Here is a 24831-nt window from a genome sequence, read left to right on the forward strand (position 1 = left end):
AATATTTTTTTTAAAAAATCCAATTCAAATGCTATCCTCCACTAAGATACTTATCCCTTCCCTCCAAGCAAAATAAATCTGTCTTTTCCTTGGTGCTCCCAACACCCTGTTTCACCTCTCCTTGGCAATTATTCCATCCTGCCTTGGCTGGTAGTTGTCTACTTGCATATTTTTTTCACTGGCTAAGGTTGCTGAATTTATTCATTCTAACTCTCGTTAACCTAGTATGATGCTTTGAACAAACTAAGCTTTCAGGATTTATCTGCTGAATAAATAGGTAAGCTTCTTCACCCACACAGGAGGAAAAAAAGCAATAGAGATTAAGTAACTTGTCAAAAATCAGACATTTACTTAAATGCAGACTTTTTAAAAATTAGAACCTAAATCTTCTGCTCAGTTGACTCTACTCCGTCCACACAAAAATAACACAATGTGGAATTTCCACTCCCTAACAACAACAAAATGCCACGGACTCTATTCCAAAATGTTTCTTTTACTTTCCTTGCAAACATGTTACGGTGATCCATGTGCCAAAGTGAAAAAGTACAAATTCTTAAGTCCCAGGTTAGTAATATTTAACTTCCAAATGGTGCATTTCTGGGCCTCATGAGCAAGTGGGATAAACTTTAATAAACTAATTGCATTCTTTTCTCTGAAGAAACTTCAAAGGATAAAATCAACCAGCGAATGCGCACAGGCTGTAAATACAGCCCCCACAGCCTCGACCTGCAATGACAGGCTAAGGAGAAGCCAGCAGCCAAGCCCCTCAGAGCCGGAAGCCTCCCCAAGAAGTAAGTGGACGTACGAAAGAAGACGGCAGCTCTGGGCTGAGATCGCCAGGGCACAGTCCTCTTGGCATCCTCTTTCTCCCTCTGCAACAGCCTTAGTGTAAGGCCCCAAAGCCTGGGGCAAGGCCAGGGTGCGGGTGCAGTCCAGCAGCCCCCGCCCTTAGGGACGTGCTGCTGACTCCAGCTTTCTCAGGACCGTCTTGTTCCTAAGCCCCGGCCCCCAAAACCAAGCAAAGAGCAGAAACATCGGCCCCAAGGCCTCGAGGGTTAGGGCCGAAGCCCTAGGGCTTCAGACCGGCCGCTCCCGGGCCCGCCAGATCTGAGAGGGGGTGTCGGGGTGGGGGCGGTTTCCCTGTCCTCTCTGGAGGCGAACTCGGCCCGAGCCGCCGATAAGCCCGCACCGGCTCCCTCCCTCTCGGGGACCACCGAGCTGCGCGGGTGTGGCCTGGCCCAGCCCGAGCTCACCTTCCCGTCCCGGGCAGCCGGCTAGCCGTCAGGCGGTCCCGAATTCCGTCCACACACAGCGTCTTCCGGCTCCCGCCGGAAGCAGCGGCAGCGCGGGACAGGAAGTTTGGCCGGCCCCCAACGCTCACGCCCACTCGCTCGCCGCAGGCTGGACTCGGCTCCCCCGCCCGCGCGAGGTTTCCGCCCCAGGCGTATAGAGGGCAGGGCCGGCGGGGCCGGGCGAGGTTGGGCCCCTGCACCCCCGGAGCTGTGGTCTACCGTCTCCTGCTCATTCCATCACTTGGGGCCCCGCCGTCTGCGAAACCCGAAAAACCGGGTCAGTTCGTTCCAGCCGTGACGTCACGGCTTCCTTGCAGCAGCAGATGGGGTAGTTTTTCCTGTCAGCTGAGATGAGCACTAGTTACAATGGGGGCCATGGAGAGAGAACGAACTACTGAAACATTTATCGACGTTCTCACTGAAGAGGACCTCAAAGCTTCACTGAGAAAGGAACTTGCAGAATCTAGTTCTGCGCCGCAATCGGGACGGGGTAAGAACTGAAACTCAGGTATACAACTTTTCTTGTAAAATGAACTCCCTAGAGTCTGGATTCCCTGTATTAGGACTGAAAGAGCTCTCGAATACCCACACTGGGGACTAGAACTCCTGAGTTCCAGGCTGGATGCCACCACGTTAGAGCTTTATGCGGTTGAGCCTTTTTGAAATTGCTAATTTTTAAATACTTGTGTGCCACAGGATGAGGAACTCAACTAAGACAGTGGCAGTGGGAATTAAAGCTCTGAGTTCTCTAAGAAAGGCATTTTCAAGATTAAACACAGGCCTTGATGACAGGCACCTGAATGAGTGAGGGAGTATTAGTTTGGGTGCACAAACAATGGTGAGTTAAAAACAAAGTAGGAATATGTAAGAGGAAGGTAATTCCTCTTTAGATGAAACAGTTCATCCCAGATGCCAACAGGATATTTTACTTGGGAGGACCTAAGCTCAAGTAAGAGGTCAGAAATAGAGATGCAAATTTGGAAGTTACCAACATACAGACCGCAGACAGAAGTGCTCTCTGGAGATGAAAAGGTCCAGGAAAGGTTTATAAAGGAAGAAGAGGACACTGACGGGCGCTGGGTGGCTCAGTCAGTTAAGCGTCTGCCTTTGGCACAGGTCATGATCCCAGAGTCCTGGAATGGAGTCCAGCCTTGCCCCCCTGCTCAGCGGGGACTCTGCTTTTCTGTCTCCCTCTCCCTCTGTGTGCTCTCTCTAGTTCTCACTCTCTTTCAAATAAATAAGTAAAATCTTTATTAAAAAAAAAAAAAAAGAGGACACAGGTCAACTGGAGTGACTGATTACTAACAGTTTGAATCTACTTCCTACAAATGTTGCAGACAAAAGTATCTAGCAGGGTGAAAAAGGTGACCAGAAACCAGCACAACACTTGAAAAATCTCCTCAATTTTATTGTTGTAAAGGGTTGATTATAATCATGAAGCAAGCCCTCTTATTTAGAGGTACATTAGATATTGAACATTCATGTTCACAGCCATTTGTTAATTTGCTCAGTCAGTCCTGTCATTTTCTAAAGCTGCCTTTGTTGCCAAATCTTTCTAATCACCTAAAACTTCAAGTGATATTTGTACCTATTTGCCCTCAAAATCTTTACACTATTTGACAGTACGTAACTGCTACCCTAAAACAAACATAGTTTTATCAATGTGTATTTGAGTTTTTAGGTTATACAGTAAATTATTTAGCAAAACACAGATAATCCTCTGTGATAAACTAGTCTCTTTATCAACCTGACTGACCTGTTACTTCTCAACACAAAGCCTCTGCTCTCCTATCCTAAAAACTGCTCCACAAGCTCTGAATTACCCTAAGTCCCAACATACGCTCTGCCATTAAATCCCTTTTCCATGGAACTACAATATAGAAAAGCCATCCCAATTCTATTCTTAACACCAAGTTACAGTTCAAGAATTATGTAAAGCATTTTCAGGTCAACATATATTTACTATGCATCTTCTCAAGCATTCTATTTTAAATAAAAATTATTAATTGTAAAAATTGATTTAAATGATCCATTAAGCAGTTGTATCAAATCTCCAATGGTTTCAGAATATCTGATCAAATATCAAATATAGTCTCAGTTTTAGTAAAAGAAAGAAAAATAGGTCATGTTGACTTCAATCTATTACTGTAAATAATCGTGCTGGACATAGAGAACATACATGATATTGAAGATATAGGAAAAGTTTATGTTATGCAACTAGATGATAGTACCAATAATCAATTTAAATAAAAAGCTATCTGTATTCTAAAAATTTTATTAAATGTATCTTAAAAATCTTTGTGTAAGGGGTGCCTGGGTGGCTCAGTGGGTTAAAGCCTCTGCCTTCGGCTTAGGTCATGATCCCAGGGTCCTGGGATCGAGCCCCACGTTGGGCTCTCTGCTCGGCGGGGAGCCTGCTTCCTCCTCTCTCTCTCTCTGCCTGCCTCTCTGCCTACTTGTGATCTCTGTCAAGCAAATAAATAAAATCTTAAAAAAAAAAAAAGTTAAAAAAATCTGGTGCAAAACGGAAAGAAATCTGTGTATTTCCTTGATGAAGATGCTTATACAGATTACACAGAGGTTTCCTCTGAAATGCAAACTATCTGCTTTCCGATGTTACCTCCTGTCATCATGGACTGGAATGCAGCTAGAAAGAAAAAAAAAAACCTAGATTATATGAAAACATAAATATCACTATCATACATGTTTATCAGTACAAACACATACATTTAATTTGAATAATTTCTGCAATGCTTTTAATATTTAGAAGAAAACTGTCATGAAAAGAAGCCTCAAGTGAAACACTGACAAAGTTACAAGATAAACTAACACAATTTGTATCTTAAAGATGTGCTTTTTACCCAAACTAGAAATGTTCATATCTACCTCAATATTCACTGTTTAAAGTCTGAAGACTAGAATAAGTAAGTATGAGGATAAAATGTCAGTGAAAACAATTTTTCGAAAACTATTAAAAAATTGTGCGCTGGGGTACGTGGGTGGCTCGGTGGGTTAAAGTCTCTGCCTTCGGCTCAGGTCATGATCCCGGAGTCCTGGGATCGAGCCCCGAATCGGGCTCTCTGCTTAGCAGGGAGCCTGCTTCCCGCCCCCCTCTCTCTGCCTGCCTCTGATCTCTGTCAAATAAATAAATAAAATCTTTAAAAAAAAAAAAAAAAAAAGGGTGCCTAGTGGCTCAGTAGGTTAAGCAGCTGCCTTCAGCTCGGGTCATGATCCCAGGGTTCTGGGATCAAACTCCACATCAGGCTCCCTGCTAAGTAGAGAGCCTGCTTTCTCTCCCTCTGCCTGATGCTCTGCCTACTTGTGTTCTCTCTCTCTCTCTCATAAATAAATAAAATCTTTTTTTAAAAAAACTATTAAAGATAATAGAAATCCTCAGTGCTTGGGTGGCTCAGTTGGTTAAGCTGCCTTTGGCTCAGATCATGGTCTCAGAGTCCTGGGACTGAGCCCAGGGGCAGGCTCCCTGCTCCCTGCCTCTTCTCCTGTCTCTCCTCCCTCTCCTGCCCCACAGCTCAAGCTCACTCTCATTTTCAAATAAATAAATAAATAAAATCTTAAAAAAAAGAAAGAAACCTAAATATTGAAAATGTGTTTAATATAATCTCACGATGCCTGAGAATTATTCAACCTGGGGACACCTGGGTGGCTCAGTTGGTTAAGTGTCTACCTTGGGCTCAGGTCAAGATCTCAGGACCCTGGTATAGCCCAGGGTTGGGGCTCCCTGCTGAGCAGGGACCCTGCTTCTCCCTATTCTTCTGCTCCTTCCCCATCCCTCAAGCTCACTGACTTACATGCTTGCCCTCTCTCTCTCTCTCTAATAAATATGTAAATAAAACCATTTAACCTGAAAAAGTTACCTAGAAGCTAAATGACTTTCATGATTGTTACCTTTTTTTCATAAATTGTTTCAAAACCAAAGAAACATTTATTATTTGAAATGTGAAAACAATACTTCTTAAATACTACTATGATGAACTTTAATGGGAGTTTGATTAAGATATTTAAGTAAACCTGCAGAATTGTTTTACAAGAAGGAAAGAAATGATTTAAAAAGAAAAAAACACCAGGGAAGTAGAATTCAAGGGAAAAAGGGAGTATTTGTGCTAAGCTCATGCATATAATAAATCTACATTCATCTTACCTCCCATGTTTTCCAATCCATTTGTCACAGTCTCTCTGATCTGTAAATCAAAACAGCTACATATAGTATTCTCAAGTTCAATGTATCCATTTACAGTTGACCCTGAACTACATGGGTTTCAACTGTGTATGTCAATTTATACAAAAAAAATTTTTTATAAACAGTACAGTACTATATATGTATTTTCCCTTATAATTTTCTTTCTTTCTTAAGATTTTACTTATTTATTTGACAGAGAGAAAGATCACAAGCAGGCAGAGAGGCAGACAGAGAGAGGAGGGGAAGCTCCCTCCTGAGCAGAGAGCCCAACGCTGGCTTGATCCCAGGACCCTGAGACCATGACCCAACCAAAGACAAAGGCTTATAAACCCACTGAACCACCCAGGCACCCCTCCCTTGTGATTTTCTTAATAACATTTTCTTTTCCCTAGTTTATTATAAAGGATACAGTGTAGGGGTGCCTGGGTGGCTCAGTCATTAAGCATCAGCCTTTGGCTCAGGTCATGAGCCCTGCATCAGGCTCCCTGCTCAGCAGGGAACCTGCTTCTCCCTCTCCAGCAACACCCCCCACCAATCCCATGCTTGTGTTCCCTCTCTCACTATCTCTCAAATAAATATATAAATTTTAAAAAAAAAAGGATACAGTATAAATTACACGTAACACACAAAATATGAGGTAATCAACCCTTTATGTTATCAGTAACGCTTCTGGTCAATAGTAGGCTATTAGTAGTTTTGGTGGAGTCAAAAGATACACCATGATTTTCAACTGCATGGAGGGGGAGGGTGTCAGCACCTTTAAATCCTGAGATACTTCCTCCTCTCTCTCCTCTCTCTCTCTGCCTGCCTCTCTGCCTACTTGTGATCTCTCTCTGCCAAATAAATAAATAAAATCTTTAAAAAAAAAAAAAAGGGGGGGGTGCCTGGGTGGCTCAGTGGGTTAAGCCTCTGCCTTCAGCTCAGGTCATGATCTCAGGGTCCTGGGATTGAGTCCCGCATCATCGGGCTCTCTGCTCAGCAGGGAGCCTGCTTCCTCCTCTCTCTCTGCCTGCCTCTCTGCCTACTTGTGATCTCTCTCTGCCAAATAAATAAATAAAATCTTTAAAAAAAAAAAAATCCTGAGATACTCAGTGTCAATTTTAATATTCTTCATTTTTGTAAAGGGCAGCAATACTATTTAGCACTTTTTGTCTAAAAATAGACATTCTTCATTTCTTGGAGGTAGCACAGAAAAGTTTCCTATAAAATGATTTTTAAAAATAAAGTCCTCTTGGGGCTCATGGATGACTCAGTCAGTGAAGCATCTGGCTCTTGATTTCAGCTCAGGTCATGATCTCAAGATGATGGGATTGACTCTAGCATTAGCTCTAGGCTCTGGGCTCTGCGGGAAGTCTACCTGAGATTCTCTCTCTCTCCCCTTACCCCTCCCCACCGCTCACAGGCACATGCTCTCTCTCTCATAGGTAGATAAATCTTTTAAAAATAAAATCCTCTTTTCCCATTGTCTGTTCTTCCATTGGTAATACCACGAACTATACCACCTCTTTCCAAAAAAACAAAGTACATAAACATAAGCACATACACATATAACTTTGCCCATGATTTGCAAGTTTCAAGAACGTCCTAGGTCAGGGTCTAGACCCCAGATTAGTAACTCTTGGTTTTCAGCCACCAACCAAGATTATTCAGAATATCCAGGAGGGAACAAAAGAAGTATGGTGGTAGAGGGTTAGGGGTACAAAGAAGTGCTTATAAAATTTTGGAGAAAGCATGGCTTCTAACACATAGTAGCATTCCATAAATATTTGTTAAAGTAATGAATATTAAAATTTGGAAAAAAACACATATTTATCTTGTAATACAGTCTAAGAAATGTAAAGGTTAATGAAATCTTAGATAAAGGGCCTAACCAGAGAGAGTTTCTCAATTAGGAGGTTATACTCACCTGGGAGTAAAACTTAATTTACAACATTTAGTACAATTTTGTAGTAATTTTTATTATGAAGTTAATGTTTGCTATCATAAACTCAAATAACATAAAAGTATCTTAAGTAGGGGTACTTGGGTGGCTCAGTGGGTTAAAGCCCCTGCCTTCGGCTCAGGTCATGATCCCAGGGTGCTGGGATCGAGCCCCGCATCAGGCGCTCTGCTCAGTGGGGAGCCTGCTTCTCCCTCTCTCTCTGCCTGCTTCTCTGCCTACTTGTGATCTCTATCAAATAAATAAAAAAATCTTTAAAAAAAAAAAAAAGTGGGGCGCCTGGGTGGCTCAGTGGGTTAAGCTTCTACCTTCGGCTCAGGTCATGATCCCAGGGGCCTGGGATCGAGTCCCGCATAGGGCTCTCTGCTCAGCAGGGAGCCTGCTTCTCCTCATCTCTCTCTCTGTCTGTCTCTCTGCCTATTTGTGATCTCTCTCTCTGTCAAATAAATAAATAAAATCTTTAAAAAAAAAAAAAAGTATCTTAAGTAGCAGACAAATGATAGCAATAAAGAACAGAAGCGAGTTCTACCTTTAGTTTTCCTTCTTTAAACCACTGGCTCAGCTGTAGAATGCCAGACTCAAATTTGTCCTTATAGTTCAACACCAGAAATCTTTCTCTGTAGTGGAGAAGAAAAGGATAATGATCAGAAATTATAGAGGGTGAAACAGTCCAACACCAAACCATTCCAGAACTTTAATATCTGTTAATCTTTCAAGCATTAGGACTTAATCACACAGAGTCTGGTCAGATACAGTTTTGTTATTTTTGGTGTAGTTACAGGTGTAAGTATAGTGGACTTCTATTGCCTGGCCGGCATCCAGAACTCTGTTTGGTAATTAGCACTTGTGATTTTACTTTGTGGGTAATATCCTTTCCCTATCCCTCCTGTGACCAAAGCCAGGCCAGTCTGAGCCAATAAGTATCAGCTTTGGGACTTAACAAAACGGGAGAGAGCTGTTCTCTTTTTTGCTTGGGTTACTAACCAGTATAGGATTAGAGGTAACAGTCATCCTCTTGCTGTGCTGCAAGAGAGCCTGTGAGGGAACAGAGCCACCCCAAAATAAAGCACAGCCCAGAGGTAGAGAAAAGCTGAGCAGTGATGCCACCATGCCAACCTTTTATCCAGCCAAATCTAAGCCAATGCTAATATCGGACTTCTCAGAAACATGAGCCAATAAATTTCCTTTGCACTGAAGCCAATGTGAGTTGAGTTTCTATCACTGGGGAAAAAAGACTTGCGAAAGATTGACAGAACAGATGCATTTTTTAGAAAGTTTTCTGCTAGGGAGCTACTTCCCCAAAACCTAAATACTGAACTGGCTTAAAATGTTTATTTTCAAGCTTTATTTATTAAGAAAAAATTATAGGGGTCCTTGGGTGGCTTAGGTGGTTGAGTGTCTGACTGCTGATTTAGACTCAGGTCATCATCTCAGGGTCATGAGATCAAGCCCTGCATTGTGCTCTATGCTCAGCAGGGAGTCTGCTCCCCTCTCCTCGTCTCCCTCTGCCCCTCCCCACCATGCGCACAAGCATGCTTTCTCACTCTCTAAAATACACAAATCTTTTTTAAAAAATAAGGAAAAGTAATATATGAAGAACAATGCGTTCCATATACATCTATGATCTTTAAACTCATGAATCTGGTAATAAGGGGAAAAGGGGAGACCATACCTTGTGATGTTTCTTTCTTTTTGGATTGCTTCTACGGCAGGGGGTAGTGGAGGAGGATAAGGCACATCTTTATTGTACTGAGAAATTTGACCGCACAGGATGATATGGCTGTTCCGATTCATCTGTTCAGAGAAAACTGATGATTATACCCTAACATACATGCCTTTGCTATGTTTACTGATTTTATGGTTGCTTCAATGCCATGAATGCCTTTAATCATTTGGTGCCAATTAATTGCTTTTGCTTTGAAGATTTATGCCTGATATGTATTTAAGAGTTTTAATTAGCTAGGAAACAAGTCCCCTCCAAAGGAACATAGAGGTAAATGAAAGTTTGGTAATATGCAAAAGAATTACACTTGTGTCACCATTGTTGTTGCTACTATTAGTAGTAGCAGTAAAGAATTTCCTTGGATTTAAATAATTTAACCTCAACTGCACATAATTTTACATACAGTAAAAGACAATGCAGTGTTAATAGCTAATGTTCATATTTTATAACACTGTCCATAAAATATGTAAATACCTGTAATCTATGTAAGTCCTTTCCCTACCCAAAATCAGAGGCCATGGCTGTGAGTTAACTGATAGGGAGTCAGGGTCAACACTTCACCATTTGAACAATACAAATGTGATTTTATTTTTAAGTCATCTCTATATCCAAGATGGGGCTAGAACTCACAACCCTGAGATCAAGAGTTGCATGCCTGACCAACCAAGCCAGCCAGGCATCCCTACAACTAATTCTTGACAAAAATAAATTGCGGGTGAAAATATAACATTGCTAGCAAAGAACTGAAACTGATACTCACGTGCAAATTCTGCAAGCAAATGGAAGTAGCTGTAGCAAGCTTTTTGTTATTTAATTACAATACTGACCATCACACTATTTCTCACAATAAACCCTAGAATTTTAGAGTTTTTTTTCTCGATATCAGGTAAAAAGATAGTACATCAAATAAAATATAGTATTCAAATTTATAACAAACAAATCGGCACACAACCTGACTTATCACTGTATCACTGATGTCACCACCAACATTGTCAAAGTAAACATCCACTCCAGCTGGGCATAATTCACGGAGCTGTTCTGCGACATTCCCCTTTTTATAATTAACTGCAGCATCAAAGCCTAGTTCTGAGGTCAGAAAGAGGCACTTCTCCTGTGTTCCACAAATTCCCACCACTCTGGAACAGCCCATCAAATGGCCAATCTAAGAGGGAAATTTTAAAAATTAAACAATTTTCTGTTACCACATCTGAGTGTAAAAATGTGAAAGCACACAAGATATGACAAGTATATAAGAGTATTCATCACAATTAGGTTTGATTACAGAGCTGCTGGCTTAAAGGAATTTGAAACCAAAAGAATTGAGACCAGATACAAGGTCACTCCTAAAAAAAAAGAAGATTGACTAACATTAGACTTAGTTTTAATGTTACAATCACACAATTCAAAGCTGATTTCATAAAAGAAATAGACTCAAAATATCACTATCTTGCAGTTCAATATTTTTCAGGCCTCTGAGGAATTAAAATCACTACTATGATAAAATGTTTTGTTTCAATGGTTTTCACACCATAAAGGCTGTTATTCATAAAACATAAAAAAAAAACCACATAAATTTACTTAAAAATTCTATCATAATCCTTATTATATTTCTAGAACCCAGTAAGTGCTCTCTAATTTGAAGATTCTTTTCAAAAATATGAGTTTGGGGGCACCTGGGTGGCTCAGTGGGTTAAGCCTCTGCCTTCAGCTCAGGTCATGATCTCAGGGTCCTGGGATCGAGCCCTGCATCAGGCTCTCTGCTCAGCAGATAGCCTGTTTCTCCCCCTCTCTCTCTCTCTGCCTGCCTCTCTGCCTACTTGTGACCTCTGTCTGTTAAATAAATAAATAAAATCTTTAAAATACACATATATATGTAGATATATATGTGAGTTTGCCTTTTAATTCATGAATTCCAGATAGGTACTCTATGAGCTTCTTCCTCATATTGATTAAAGCAATGTTCTAGAATTTACCGTGTCTATTTTCGGTTAATAGAGAACAAGATACAAAAATCTACATTTTTCATGTTGTTATCAAGAGAGTCTAAGCACATGATAACATCATTTCTACCCAAAATGTGTAAAATGAATATTATAGATTTGTTTAATTTTATATTTTAAACTACATACATGTACCCAGAAATTTGATTATGACCACTTATTTTAGAAAATCAAATTAATTCTCAGAAATTTTACCTGCCCAGCCAAGGATCCACAAGCACCAGCAGCTCCACTAACAACCATTGTCTGATTAGATCCAGCAGTTATGTGACCTTTCTCCTGTATCCCAATCAAGGAAGTCAAACCAGGCATACCTATAGCTCCAAGAAAGTATGAAAGGTGTCCGTCCACAAGTTGTGGGTCCACCTAAAATAAAACATGTAACTTTAAAAAAATAATACTAGGAATTCCTGTTTTAAGTCAACAATGTAGAGACAACCTATTATGGACTGTTGTGTCCCCCCAGATTCTTATGTTGATGACCTAACCCTTAATGTAACTATAAGTGGAGACAGGACCTTTAGGGAGGTCCTAGGGAAAGGACCCGAGTCCAAAAGGATTTGCTTACTAGTAAGAGAAGGAAGAGACACCAGAGCTCTTTCTCTGCATGTGCACAAATGAAAGGCTGAGGGGCGCCTGGGTGGCTCAGTGGGTTAAAGCCTCTGCCTTCGGCTCAGGTCATGATCCCAGGGTCCTGGGATCGAGGCCCACATCGGGCTCTCTGCTCAGCAGGGAGTCTGCTTCCCCTTCTCTCTCTGCCTGCCTCTCTGCCTACTTGTAATCTCTCTCTGTCAAATAAATAAATAAAATCTTAAAAAAAAAAAAAAAGAAAGAAAGAAAGGCTGAATGCAAAAAGGCAGCCAACTGTAAGCCAGAAAGAGAGGCTTCACTATAAACCAAATTTTCCAGCACCTAGATCTCAGACTTTTAGCCTCCAGAACTGTGAGAAAATAAATTTCTGTCGTTGAAGCCACCTAGTCTATGGTATTTTGTAATGGCATTCCAAGCAGACTAATAAACAACCCAATATGGTTTCTAGAACAGTAAGCCATTCTTCAGTCTTACTAAAATTCTGTAATTTACTTGTACAAAGTAAAAAAGAAATGAATATTACTTCTCTTTATGGCAAAACAAACAAACAAAAACTTTAAGGAATTCTCACATGAAAGGCACTAAGCATTCTTTCTCATCAGTGCCCCAAGTATATAAAAATTAGAGAAGAAATATTTAAGGGGAAAACATTAGGCAGAACTGGAAAGTTTTAAAATCTCTGAGAATAAATAAATAAATAAAATCTCTGATAATTCCAAAGTAAGCATTTATCTATATAAAAATAAGTTCAGGGGGGCACCTGGGTGGCTCAGTGGGTTAAAACCTCTGCCTTTGGCTCAGGTCATGATCCCAGGGTCCTGGGATGGAGCCCAACATCGGCCTCTCTGCTCGGCAGGGAGCCTGCTTCCTCCTCTCCCTCTGCCTGCCTCTCTGCCTACTTGTGATCTCTGTCTGTCAAATAAATAAATAAAATCTTTAAAAAAAAAATCAGTTCAGGGGCACCTAAGTGGCTCAGTCAGTTAAGCAACTGCCTTCGGCTCAGGTCATGATTCCATGGTCCTGGGATCGAGTCCTGCATTGAGCTCCTTGCTTGGTGGGGAGCCTGCTTCTCCCTCTCCCTCTCCTCCTCCCCCTGCTTGTTCTCGCCCTCAAATAAATAAATAAAATCTTTAAAAAAAAAAATCAGCTCAAACCCCAAGAGTTCTCTCATTGTTGATGCTTAAAATGTACCATAAAATATAATTTCTTTTAGTTAATTACAGAATAAAATGAGAGCTCTCAATTTTTTAGCATTTTATGTTTATATGTTTACCAGGCCCTATCACTAGTTTATACTTCTACATTCTCTGTGTCTATTTTCTTATCTGTAAAGTTAGGGGGAATTGGATAAAAAGAAATGATATGGAAAGACTCCCTACCATAAAAATTTTATAATAATATTTTAAGGAATTGAATAACTTTGGTAAAAATTTAATTATCCACCAAAAATAATTGAGATTCACTACCTTAATTTGACTTGTACTTTGATTTTGATTTGATTTGTCATATATTTGATTTGATTTGTCATAAACAAATAAAATGGCAGTTTGTATTCAGCAGTCTTAAAAAACTACCAGTTAAATCTACTGTATGCATAAAGGTAATTGAGAGTTGAAAGTCAACGAGATACTCAGAAAGCAGACCCCCTGCTTCTCTTCTCTCTCTCCCTGTGCCACTATCCTGCCCCGCTTGTGCTCTCCCTCTCTCAAATTTAAAAAATTAAAAGCTGTTTTTAAAAAAGTACTAAAATTGGGGAACCTGGGTGACTCAGTGGGTTAAAGCCTCTGCCTTCAGCTCGGGTCATGATCCCAGGGTCCTGGGATCGAGCCCCACCTCGGGCTCCCTGCTCAGCAGGGAGCCTACTCCTCACCCTCCGCCTGCTTGTGATCTCTGTCAAATAAATAAATAAAATCTTTTTTTAAAAAAAAGTACTAAAATTGTATAAAACTTTTAAGAAAGTCCTAGTCATATTTCTCATAGCATTTAATGTCCACACTCATCTGTGAGAGAGCTACACTATTTTCTTCTTCCACATGAGAAAGCTAAGGGCCAGAGGCATGAAGTAACTTCCCTGATGACATATATTAGGTTGAATTACACGAAGCTACCAGGTTTCGTAGGGAAAAACAAACAAATATTGGTAATTTCACATGATTCAAGTAAGAGCAGAGACTGAACTTAGGACTTTGAGAGAAAAAGTCATTTCAAGAACAAACCAAATGCACTTCTTAAAGTTAAATGGCAATTTCTCGGGAAACTTTAAAGCACACAACTTTAAGGGGCCTGCTGGTTCTTGGCATAAAATATTTTTTGATGCTTACAATTCAGGCTTTATTTTATAGTTGCAAAATTTGAGAAATAAAATACAGAAAACACCACCATCCGCTAATAATCTAAGAACTGTCCTATAGTTACGGCCAACAATGGAAAAAAAACAAAGGTTTTCCACATTTTGGAAGCTATCTAAAAGAAAATACATGCTTTTATTAATTTTCCCTGACAACAAACTGAATGCCAAATGCACAAAATAAAAATTAAACCGGGGGCGGGATGCGGAGAGAATCCAGATATTGCATATTATACATCACCTTTTCTAGGCTATTTCCATCCAGAATAACCCTGGTTTGCCAGGGCCAATAAAAGGAAGTCACAAAATCGCCTTTAGTAAAATTAATGTGTTTGCTTTCTTCGACAATCCCAATACCTCCACCATCAACGACTTGAGACAGCTCCCAAGGTCTTATGTAATCAGTACCAGTGTCTTCATTCATTCTACAACGCTAAAAGAGAAAAACGATTATGGTAATTCTGCCTGGCAATACCAGGCAGTTTATTAATTTACCTCATGACTAAAAGAAAGGTATATGTCAGTAATGTCAAATTAAGTCTTAATCAAACAAATCATACTTATCTTAAATTCTATCTTCCTTTCAGTTATTTTTTTATCCTGGAAAAGGGATGTATCCCCTCTCTAATCAGTAAAAAAGTATAATTAGAAAGGTCCACAACTTTGTGAACAGACTAAAAACCACTGAATAGTACACTTTATTTTTTTTTAGTTTATTTACTTATTTTTAGTAATCTTGACACTCATCATGGGGCTTGAACTCATGAACCCCAGATCAAGAATTGCATCCTCTTCTGACTGAGCCAGGCAAATGCCCCTGAACTGTACACTTTAAAGATTTTATTTATTTATTTGACAGACAGAGATCACAAGTAGGCAGAAAGGCACGCAGAGAGAGAGAGAGAGAAGGAAGCAGGCTCCCCGCTGAGCAGAGAGCCCGATGGAGGACTTGATCCCAGGACCCTGAGATTATGACCTGAGCCAAAGGCAGAGACTTTTAACACACTGAGACACCCAGGTGCCCTGAACTGTACACTTTAAATGTATAAATTGTATGACAGATGAATTTTATTTCAACAAAGCTGTTAAAATTTTAAACAATTAAAGTAGGTACTATTACATTACACTAGCAAACATAATACAAAATACTGCATCAGTGCTTTCAATGGATTGTGTCAAATTATATATACTTACATGTTGCTATTATAAAACTTTACATTTTTTCTAGAAAACAAACCAGCAACATATAGACCATATTACTTCTCATTTCTACTGGCCTAGAGATTCTGCTTCCTCCATGGAAATAACCCAAGAAGAAACGAAACAACTTTTACATGGTTGTTCATTACAAGTTCAGACCAAGCATTACATCATACCTCCTAACCTCAGGTAGATATTCTCTTTATTCTATGAAGACAAAATGTCACAGAAGCACCACACCTTTCCACAGGACTAGAGCTAAAAATATCTCTGAGAAGCAGTTAAGACACTCTTCTCTGTGGCTCACTCTTGCCCACTCATGAAGGCCAAGGTGTAGAGGCAGTGTGGGAGACTGAAAAGATACCTGGGTACCTCATTAAGGCGCCTCAATTCACCAGGGAAAAGGACCAAACGGGGAATTGAGGCGGAAATTTCTATGACAATATACTTACTACACTGCTACTAGTGTCACCCTCCCAAGTATTCATAGAAGCAAATGCAACAGCCACTGAATACTGCCAGACCAAGGACCTGACCTTCTTTCTCTCCTTTTTTAAGGTAATTTGCTGTTTTTCCCCACTTTAATTTTTAAAGTAATCTCTACACTCAATGTGGGGCTCAAACTAACAACCCCAAGATTAAGAATCACATGCTTGGGGCGCCTGGGTGGCTCAGTGGGTTAAAGCCTCTGCCTTTAGCTCAGGTCATGATCCCAGCGTCCTGGGATAGAGCCCCACATCGGGCTCTCTGCTCAGCGGAGAGCCTACTTCCTTCTCTCTCTCTCTGCCTGCCTCTCTGCCTGCTTGTGATCTCTGTCAATTAAATAAATAAAATCTTTAAAAAAAAAAAAAAGAAAAAAAAAGTATCACATGCTTTACTAACTGAGCCAGCCAGGTGCCCCCCGAAGACCTCTTAGAAGAGGCTAACAGAGAAAAAAGGAGCAAGTAATTCTCCACAGGTAAGCAAATGATGTCAACACAACAGAAGATTATATAACCACCAAAATAATGATATTTGGACTGGTTTTTCATATCTAAGTATAGATATAAAGTCACTTAAATATCAAAGTAGTATATATACATTAAATACAACTATTTAATACTGTGTACACTGGTGATTAAAATTAGTTATGAACCTGAATATATATTTTTTAAGAACAATGTCTAGTAAAAGCAACCAAGATGATTTTCTTCCCTCTTTCCTTTCACTAGTACTTAATATTAACACCATGCTAGTGACTGGAGATACAGTGATAAATAAGACCTCTGTTTCCTTAAGTTTACTCTTTATTAGGAAAGACAGACATCACGATGCCTGGGAGGCTCAGTCGGTTAAGCATCTACTTTCACCTCAGGTCATGAACCCAGGGTCTTTGGATCAAGTCCCACATTGGGCTCCTTGCTCAGCCGGGAGCCTGCTTCTCCCTCTGCCTGTGGCTCCCTCTGCTTGTGCTCTCTCTCTCTCTCTCCCCCTGACAAATAAATAAATAAAATATTTTTAAAAAAGAAAAAAAAAAAAGGAGGAAAGACAGACATCTAATAACTACCCCAGTAATTCTTCATTACAACTAGGATAAATGCTATAGATCAAGGTCCTGTTTTGAGAAAATGTAACAGGGAAAGGACTAGTCCGAGGGTTCAAGGTAATTTACCAAAGGAAATCCTTTTAATGCAGGCTTTGAGGGAGTAACAGGAGTTGGCCAGGTAACGGGAGAGAGGAAGACAGAGAATATGTATGTAGGCTTGTTTTAATTTGTACTCAGGATTTTTAGTCAGGTATAGTCAAACAACAGACATGGGGCCAACTGCCTTGAAGGAAGAGTTTATCACTTATAATTCCCAAGAGGAGGAGCACACCAGACCACACAGGGCCAAACGGGGAAGCACTAGAATTGAGGAAGAAAAAGCAGCAACAGGACAGGATGGCCCAGGGGTTTTTTTGTTCATTTGTTTTGTTTTTTTTTTTAAATGGCCCAGAGTCTTTACTGTGGTTTCAGGGGGAAGAAACAGGCAAGACAGATTGGACAAACTTGATTAAGTTTAGGATTAGACAGTTGGAAAACTTCTGTGGGCCCTGATTATAGGGGTGGCCCCTAGTTGTCTGGTACCTGACCTTTGGGGATTTGGGCCAGGGGAAAAATTAGCTTGGTGTGTAACAGTTAGACGAAGGAGGTGGTTGCTATGTTTCAGGCAAGATGTTTGTTATCGCTAAAAATATGCTGGTAGGGGCAGTCTCTCCAGGATTGGGAAGACCCCTAAATATGAAAGCATTAAACAATACAGAAAAGGGCTCTTCCCCGAAGCAGCCTGAGGTGACCTCTGAAAACAGTTTGATATTTGCTTGATCCAAAAGAGGCTACAAAATCATGCAAATCAAGAGGTTCAAATCTCCGTGTTCACTTTAAGAACACATATGAAACCACCCAGGCCATCAAGCGTACGCATATCTGAAAAGCCACCAAGTATTCAAAAGATGTCACTTTGCTGAAGCCATTGTGTGCCATTCTGTTGCTACAGTGGTGGAGCTGGTAGGTGTGTCCAGGCTACAGAGGGGGGCTAGACACAGGGTTGGTGGCCCAAGAAGACTGGTGCATTTTTACTACACATGCTTAACAATGTGGAGAGTAATGCTGCACGTTAAGGGTTTAGATGTCGATTCTCTGGTCATTGAGCCCAGCCAGGTGAGCAAAGTCCCCAAGACGCAGCATAGAACTTATAGGGCTCCTGGTCAGATGAACCCACATATGAGCTCTCCCTGCCCCATCGAGACGATCCCTCCTGAAAAAGAGCAAACTGTCCCTAAACCAGAAGAGGTTGCACAGAAGAAAAAGATACCCCAGAAGAAACTGAAGAAAACAAAACCTTATGGCTCAGGAGTAAATTCTGCCCAGAATAACTGCAAAAAAAAAAAAAAAAAAAAAAAAATACAGAAAAGGAGAAACATGACTAATATAAGGCTTAAGCAAAAAGGGCCACTGGTGTGTTACACAAGTGAGAAGCCCAGTGTGGACAGGGTACAGGGGAAGAAGTAAAGTCGGGGATGGTAAGGCTGGGCAGGCAAACAGGGACCAGACTATGAAGCATCTTAGACCATGTCCAGAAAGTTAGTCTTTGCAAGACTAAAAGAAAGCCAATAAACATAAAGGTGACATGATTAGTTACTATGGTAAAAATATCATTCTGACTGCAGTGTAAGAGACCATGTAAGAGGGAGTGTATGCAAGGGTTCCCCACTGGGAGAGAAACAATGGTGATCTGGACTAGAGAGATGTCCTTGGAGTTTACGGAGAAGTAGACTGAATTGAGATATACTTAGAAGTAGGACCCGCAGGATTTGAGATTGACTGAGAATGAAGAGACTAAATTCTCAAGAAAAACTCAGTTTTGTAGCATGAAATGAGTGGATGGAGAAGCTATGTACTTCCCTGGAGGAAACAGAGGTTTTCTGTTTTTGTTGTTTTGAGGTTGGAGTATTCAGAAGTGGAGGTCCTGAATTTAATCCATGTTATAATCTTAGGTGTTTCATCATCTCTCCTAAAATCGTTGGGTCAGAGGCGCCTGGGTGGCTCAGTGAGTTAAAGCCTCTGCTTTCGGCTCAGGTCATGATCCCAGGGTCCTGGCCCCACATCGGGTTCTCTGCTCAGCGGGGAGCCTGCTTTCCCCTCTCTCTCTCTCTCTCTGTCTGCCTCTCTGCCTGCTTGTGATCTCTGTCAAATAATAAAATCTTTAAAAAAAAAATCATTGGGTCATAAATTTCTCTCACTTTAAGACTCTCAGAGGGAATTCTGCTGAATAGGAAGTTTGTTCCAACTTAAATACTGTGAAAAAAACATCCTCTCTGCTTGTTTTCAACTATTCCTTTTGAACTGCTCTGCTTGGTTTTTAAAACCCTTCTAACCTTGAACCTTGGCTTTACTTTGATGAATTTTTTTCTCTTAATTTACTTTGTACTTATTATCCTGGGCTTCAATGATAGGCTTTCCATTTTGTTCATCAGGGCATGTATAATCCTTAGTGCCCTGAGCTACGTCTTACATATTGAAGTGTTTAAGTCTTAAGAAATCCAAGCCAGTCATCATCCAGAATTGACTCTAAGTACTAAACAGCACACTGTATTTTTCTCCTGAAAAATGGTAATTATTCTCCTCACATGATTTGCTTAGCACAGTCTAGAGTTCAAGGGCCATAGCTTGACTGAGCTTGTCTTAACTGCCACTGAAAGGTGGAGCATCTTTAGGTCTGTGGGAAATCAGCAACCTAATTTAACCCTCGGTATCAACTCGAACATTTGTCTATTTAGAATGTCCTAGACCAATCACCACCTCATTTCCCTAGCCCACAAAGAAAAATTTCTTCCTACACCAGAGAAGAATCTTGAATGAAGTCATCAAATTGCTTTCCACTGTTAGTACAATCAAGTGTGATTGGCGTCATTGAAAGAGGCTGAATTGCACTCCTAGATCAGAGAGAAGAGGAGCCTTCCCAAAGCTACAACTCTCCTGGCAGAAAATGGCACTGTCTTGGGGTATCTACTGTAAAAGAAGCCCGGGAAGAGGTAAGGCAGGATTTTCTTTATCCTTTACTTTGGTACTTTAAAAGCCAAAAGGAGAAGCAAGCAGACAGTACAGAAACAGTAATACAGAAAGAGATTATAAAATTGCCTATTTGTTTCTTTGGCCAACTTTCTACTTTTCACAGACTAATGTATAGGAACTTTCTGCATGTCAACCATTATCTTTTTTTCCTATTTATATTGCAAATGTTTCTGTTTGCCATTTATCTTTTGATTTTGTACATGCTATTTTATTGTGTTTTACAAAAGACAGTGTTTTTAAAATAGTCATATTCATCAATCATGTGTCTTCATATTAGTTGGGTTTACTGTCATTCTTATAAAGTCTTTCCTTCCCCAACATCCTTCAATTGTTAACCCAGACATATACATATATCTCTTAGAGAGTTCAAGATGTGCTGGGGGGGCGGTGTGGGAAGAGCAGAGGAGGAGAGAGAGAATCTTAAGCAGGCTCTATGCCCAGTGCAAAGGCAATACATGACCTGAAATCAAGAGACAGATGCTTAATAAATGAGTCATCCAGGTGCCCCTTTATAGTTTCATTTTTTTCTTTAATTTTTTAATATCTCTTGGAATTTATTCTAGTGAAGGGTTGAGCTAAAAATGTAATTTTTTCCCAAAAGTATACAGTCAACTGATCCAACAGTTTATTGAATAAGCTATCCTGATTTCCTTTTAACTTATTTTACATAAATAAAAGGAAGCTGTAAAACTAGTACAAAGGACAGAGATTAATGAAACAGACAATAGGAAAAAATGCAGAATATCAACAAAACCAAAAGTTGTTCCTTTGAAAAATTAACAATTGACAATGTTTTAGCTAATCTGACCAAGAAAAAAATAGATAAGACTTAAATTACTAAAATCAGGGGCGCCTGGGTGGCTCAGTTGGTTAGGCAACTGCCTTCAGCTCAGGTCATGATCCTGGAGTCCCAGGATTGAGTCCCACATCTGGCTCCCTGCTCGGCAGGGAGTCTGCTTCTCCCTCTGACCTCTCTCTTCTCATTCTCTCTCTCTCTCTCTCTCTCCCAAATAAATAAATTTTTTTAAAAAACTTTAAATTACTAAAATCAGGAATGAAAGAAAGGGTATAACTACCTTTCAGAAATAAAAGGATTATAAGGAAATACTAAGATATGCCAATATACATATGCCAATAAATTATACAACTGAGATGAAATGGACAAATTCCCAGAAAGACACAAACTACTGAAGCTGACTCAAGAAGGAACAGAAAATCCTAGTAGGCCTAAAACAAATGAAGATATTGAACTAGTAATTTTAAAACTCTCCAAAAAAGCCCAGGCCAGACAGCTTCATTGGTGAATTCTACCAGTCTTTTCAAGCGTACCAATTCTTCACAAACTTTTCCAAAAATAGAACAGGAGGGAACAGGGGCACCTGGGTGGCTCAGTGGGTTAAAACCTCTGCCTTCAACTCAGGTCATGATCTCAGGGTCCTGGGATTGAGCCCCACATGGGGCTCTCTGCTCAGCGAGGAGCCTGCTTCCCCCCACCCTGCCTACGTCTCTGCCTACTTGTGACCCCTCTCTGTCAAGTAAATAAATAAAATCTTTAAAAAAAAAGAACAGGGAGCCTGGGTAGCTCAGTGGGTTGGGCCTCTGCCTTTGGCTCGGGTCATGATCTCAGGATCCTGGGATTGAGTCCCACATCGGGCTCTCTGCTTGCTGGGGAGCCTGCGTCTCCCTCTCTCTCTGCCTGCCTCTCTGCCTACTTGTGATCTCTCTCTCTGTCAAATAAATAAAAATTTTTTTAAAAATTAAAAATAAAAAATAAAAGAACAGGAGGGAACATTTCCCAACCTATTCTGAGGCCTAAATTACCCTAATACCAAAGTCAGGCAAACACATCACAAGAAAACAAGAAACCATGAATATAGTCTCATAACCTTATAGATGCAAAAAAAAAAAAAAAATCAACAAAATAGTAGCAAACTAAATCTGATAACATATCGGGGCACAAAGGTGGCTCAGTCACCCAAATCAAGCCCCACATGGGTCTCTGCACTCAGCATGGAGTCTGTTTGTCCTTCCTCTTCCCATCTGCGCGCGCGCGCACACACACACACACACACACTCTCTCTCTCTCTCTCTTTCTCTTTCTCAAATAAATAAATCTCAAAAAAAGAATAAATTCCAGGAGCACCTGGGTGGGTCAGTTGATTGAGCATCTGCCTTTGGCTCGGGTCATGATCCCAGGGCCCTGGAATCAAGCCCTGAGTCAGGCTCCCAGCTCAGCAGAGGACATGCTTCTCCCTCTTCTCCTTGCCTGTGATCTCTCTCACTACCTGTCTCTCTCTCTCTCAAATAAATAAGTAAAATCTTTTATAAATAAATAAATAAATAAATCCAACAACATATCAAGGAATTATACATTTGAGACAAATATCATTTAGTCGAAGAATACAAGAGTGATTTAACATCTAAAAATTAATTAATGTAATAAAACTTTTCAATAGATTAAAAAGCAAAAACCCCAAGAGCATCTCAAGAGAAGCAGAAAATGCATATGACAAAATCTAAAACTGCTTCTGGGGGGAAGGAGTAAGGAGGACTTTATTATTTAATGGGCACAGAATTTCTGTTTCAGAAGATGAAAAATTTCTGGAAATGGAAAGCAGTAGCTGCACAACATTGTGAATGTCCCTAATGTTGCTGTATTATACATTTGAAAATTGTTAAAATGGCGTATTTTGTTATATGTATCTTATCACAATAAACAAAATCCCTTTATGATAAAAACTTGCAACAAACCAGGAACCAAATCAGTACTAGGAGGAAATCTCCTCAGCCTGATAAAGGGAAACTACCAAATCCCACATCATACTTAATGATAAGACTGAATGCTTTCTGGGTGCCTGGGTGGCTCAGTGGGTTAAGCTGCTGCCTTCAGCTCGGGTCATGATCTCAGGGTCCTGGGATGGAGTCCCGCATCGGGCTCTCTGCTCAGCAGGGAGCCTGCTTCCTCCTCTCTCTCTCTGCCTGCCTCTCTGCCTACTTGTGATCTCTCTCTGTCAAATAAATAAATAAAATTTAAAAAAAAAAAAAAAAAGACTGAATGCTTTCTCCGTCAGATCTAGGAACAAGATAAAGATTCCACTCTCACCACTTCTATGTAACACTGTACTGGAGGTGCTAATCAGTCAAGAAAATGAAATAAAAAGCGTTTGTGTAGGAAAAGGAGAAGCAAAAACCATTTCTGTATTGATTCTAAGTCCATGTGCCTGAGGGCTTCTCAGCTGCAGTCCTAAACAGTATCTTTTTTTTTTTTTTTAAGATTTTATTTATTTATTTGACAGACAGAGATCACCGTAGGCAGAGAGGCAGGCAGAGAGAGGAGGAAGCAGGCTCCCTGCTGAGCAGAGAGCCCGATGCGATGCCGGACTCGATCCCAGGACCCTGAGATCATGACCCGAGCAGAAGGCAGCGGCTTAACCCACTGAGCCACCCAGGCGCCCCTACACAGTATCTTTCAACAAATCTCCTTTCTCTAAAAATAAGTCATTCCTTCAAAATGAGATCAACTGGAGGGGTGCCTGGGCGGTGCAGCTGGTCAAGCATCTGACTCTTAGTTTTTGCTCAGATTGTGACCGCAGGGTCATGAGACTGAGCCCCATGTCAGGCCTCAATCTCAAGTCCGCTTGGATTTCTCTCTCCCTCTCCCCCTTCCCACTGCTCTAAAATATATAAATAAGTCTTAAAAAAAAAAAAAAAGAGAGAGACCAACTAGAATAAAGGTCTTACACAGAGCCTGCATTGTAAACTCGATCAATCTGAGAGAATTTCTAATCTTAATCTGCTATCTTCAAGCTTTATTTACTACTGGGAAGTGATCTGGACATTTGAAAACCTGATCAACCACATGTACTACTATTATGAAAATATTCTTCTACAATATTCCTTCAGAACACTAGTGAACAGCAAAGGCAATCTGTAATTCCCAGGTATCAAGATATAATTGCTCAAGTGTTTATTAATTATAAGGGTTGCACAATAATATTAAAATGCAACATGAAAAATATGAAAATAAGATTAATTTTCACACAGTCACAAAATCCTGATTCTTACCATGTAAGGATCCACAGAAAGATAAAGAGTTCTCACTTGTACTTGTCCTTCATTGATACTATCTGATAAATTTATTTCTTCTACTCGGAAGTTTTCTGCCACTGGATTACCATTTTTTCCTAAAATATTATGGAAAATATAAAATCAAAACATTACTTTCGCATGTAATTATTTATTATTCTTTAGAAAGTAACTCTAGGATTCAGGTAACTCCCTTTTAATACAGACACGAATAAGTCTACATTGTTTTCTAATTTCTCTGTAACAGAGTATAAATTCTTTAAATAGTTTTGTTTTGTTTTTTTTAAGATTTTATTTATTTGACAGACAGAGATCACAAATAGGCAGAGAGGAAGGCTGGCAGAGAGAGAGGAGGAAGCAGGCTCCCCGAGCAGCAGAGAGCCCGATGTGGGACTTGATCCCAGAGTCCTGAGCCGCAGGCAGAGGCTTTTACCCACTGAGCCACCCAGGAGCCCTCTTTAAATAGTTTCAACTGCTCTTGATTTTCCCCAAGAAGTTTCTGTGGAAGATTGCTAACTTTAAAATTTCTTTTTAAAGATGATTAGAGATAAATCATTTCATCTGTTTTAAAATTATAGGATTTCATGGGACGCCTGGGTGGCTCAGTTGGTTAGGCGGCTGCCTTCGGCTCAGGTCGTGATCCCAGCGTCCTGGGATCGAGTCCCGCATCGGGCTCCTTGCTCGGCGGGGAGCCTGCTTCTCCCTCTGCCTCTGTCTGCCTGTGCTCACTCGCTCACTCTCCCTCTATGCCTGACAAATAAATAAATTAAAAAAAAAAAAAAATAAAAAAATAAAATTATAGGATTTCAAAAAGTGAAAACTCACAGCCAGTTTAAATTATGAAAATTCAAAATTTATAAG

The 24831-nt window shown here is 40.3% G+C and overlaps 2 protein-coding genes and 1 pseudogene across 13 annotated transcripts in view; 1 reads left to right on the forward strand and 2 right to left on the reverse strand.

Moving 5' to 3' along the window:
- The window catches only part of ZNF410 (zinc finger protein 410), a 40637-nt gene extending 38870 nt beyond the window's left edge, over positions 1-1767 (reverse strand). For 3 of the 5 annotated variants that reach the window (XM_059182843.1, XM_059182845.1, XM_059182844.1), the window contains exon 1: positions 1254-1763. The gene's annotated coding sequence lies outside the window, so the exon portion shown is untranslated. Of the gene's footprint in view, positions 1-1253 lie in introns of all 5 variants that reach the window. The other 2 variants (XR_009355839.1, XM_059182847.1) reach the window with 1 other exon arrangement.
- A 912-nt stretch (positions 1768-2679) lies between these two features.
- Positions 2680-24831, reverse strand: part of PTGR2 (prostaglandin reductase 2) — a 29957-nt gene continuing 7805 nt past the window's right edge. For 7 of the 8 annotated variants that reach the window (XM_059182854.1, XM_059182859.1, XM_059182855.1 and 4 more), the window contains 8 exons: positions 23950-24068; positions 14332-14523; positions 11348-11518; positions 10105-10314; positions 9102-9223; positions 7959-8046; positions 5452-5491; positions 2680-3939 (listed from right to left, as the gene is read on the reverse strand). In XM_059182854.1, coding sequence (XP_059038837.1) covers positions 3863-3939; positions 5452-5491; positions 7959-8046; positions 9102-9223; positions 10105-10314; positions 11348-11518; positions 14332-14523; positions 23950-24068 — 1019 coding nt within the window. In that variant the 3' untranslated portion in view covers positions 2680-3862. The remainder of the gene's footprint in view (positions 3940-5451; positions 5492-7958; positions 8047-9101; positions 9224-10104; positions 10315-11347; positions 11519-14331; positions 14524-23949; positions 24069-24831) is intronic. The other variant, XM_059182856.1, reaches the window with a different exon arrangement.
- Positions 17630-19617, forward strand: LOC131835433 (large ribosomal subunit protein uL22-like; annotated as a pseudogene).

This window comes from Mustela lutreola, chromosome 7 (genome assembly GCF_030435805.1).
Source record: "Mustela lutreola isolate mMusLut2 chromosome 7, mMusLut2.pri, whole genome shotgun sequence".
In the NCBI taxonomy this organism is placed as follows: Eukaryota; Metazoa; Chordata; class Mammalia; order Carnivora; family Mustelidae; genus Mustela; species Mustela lutreola.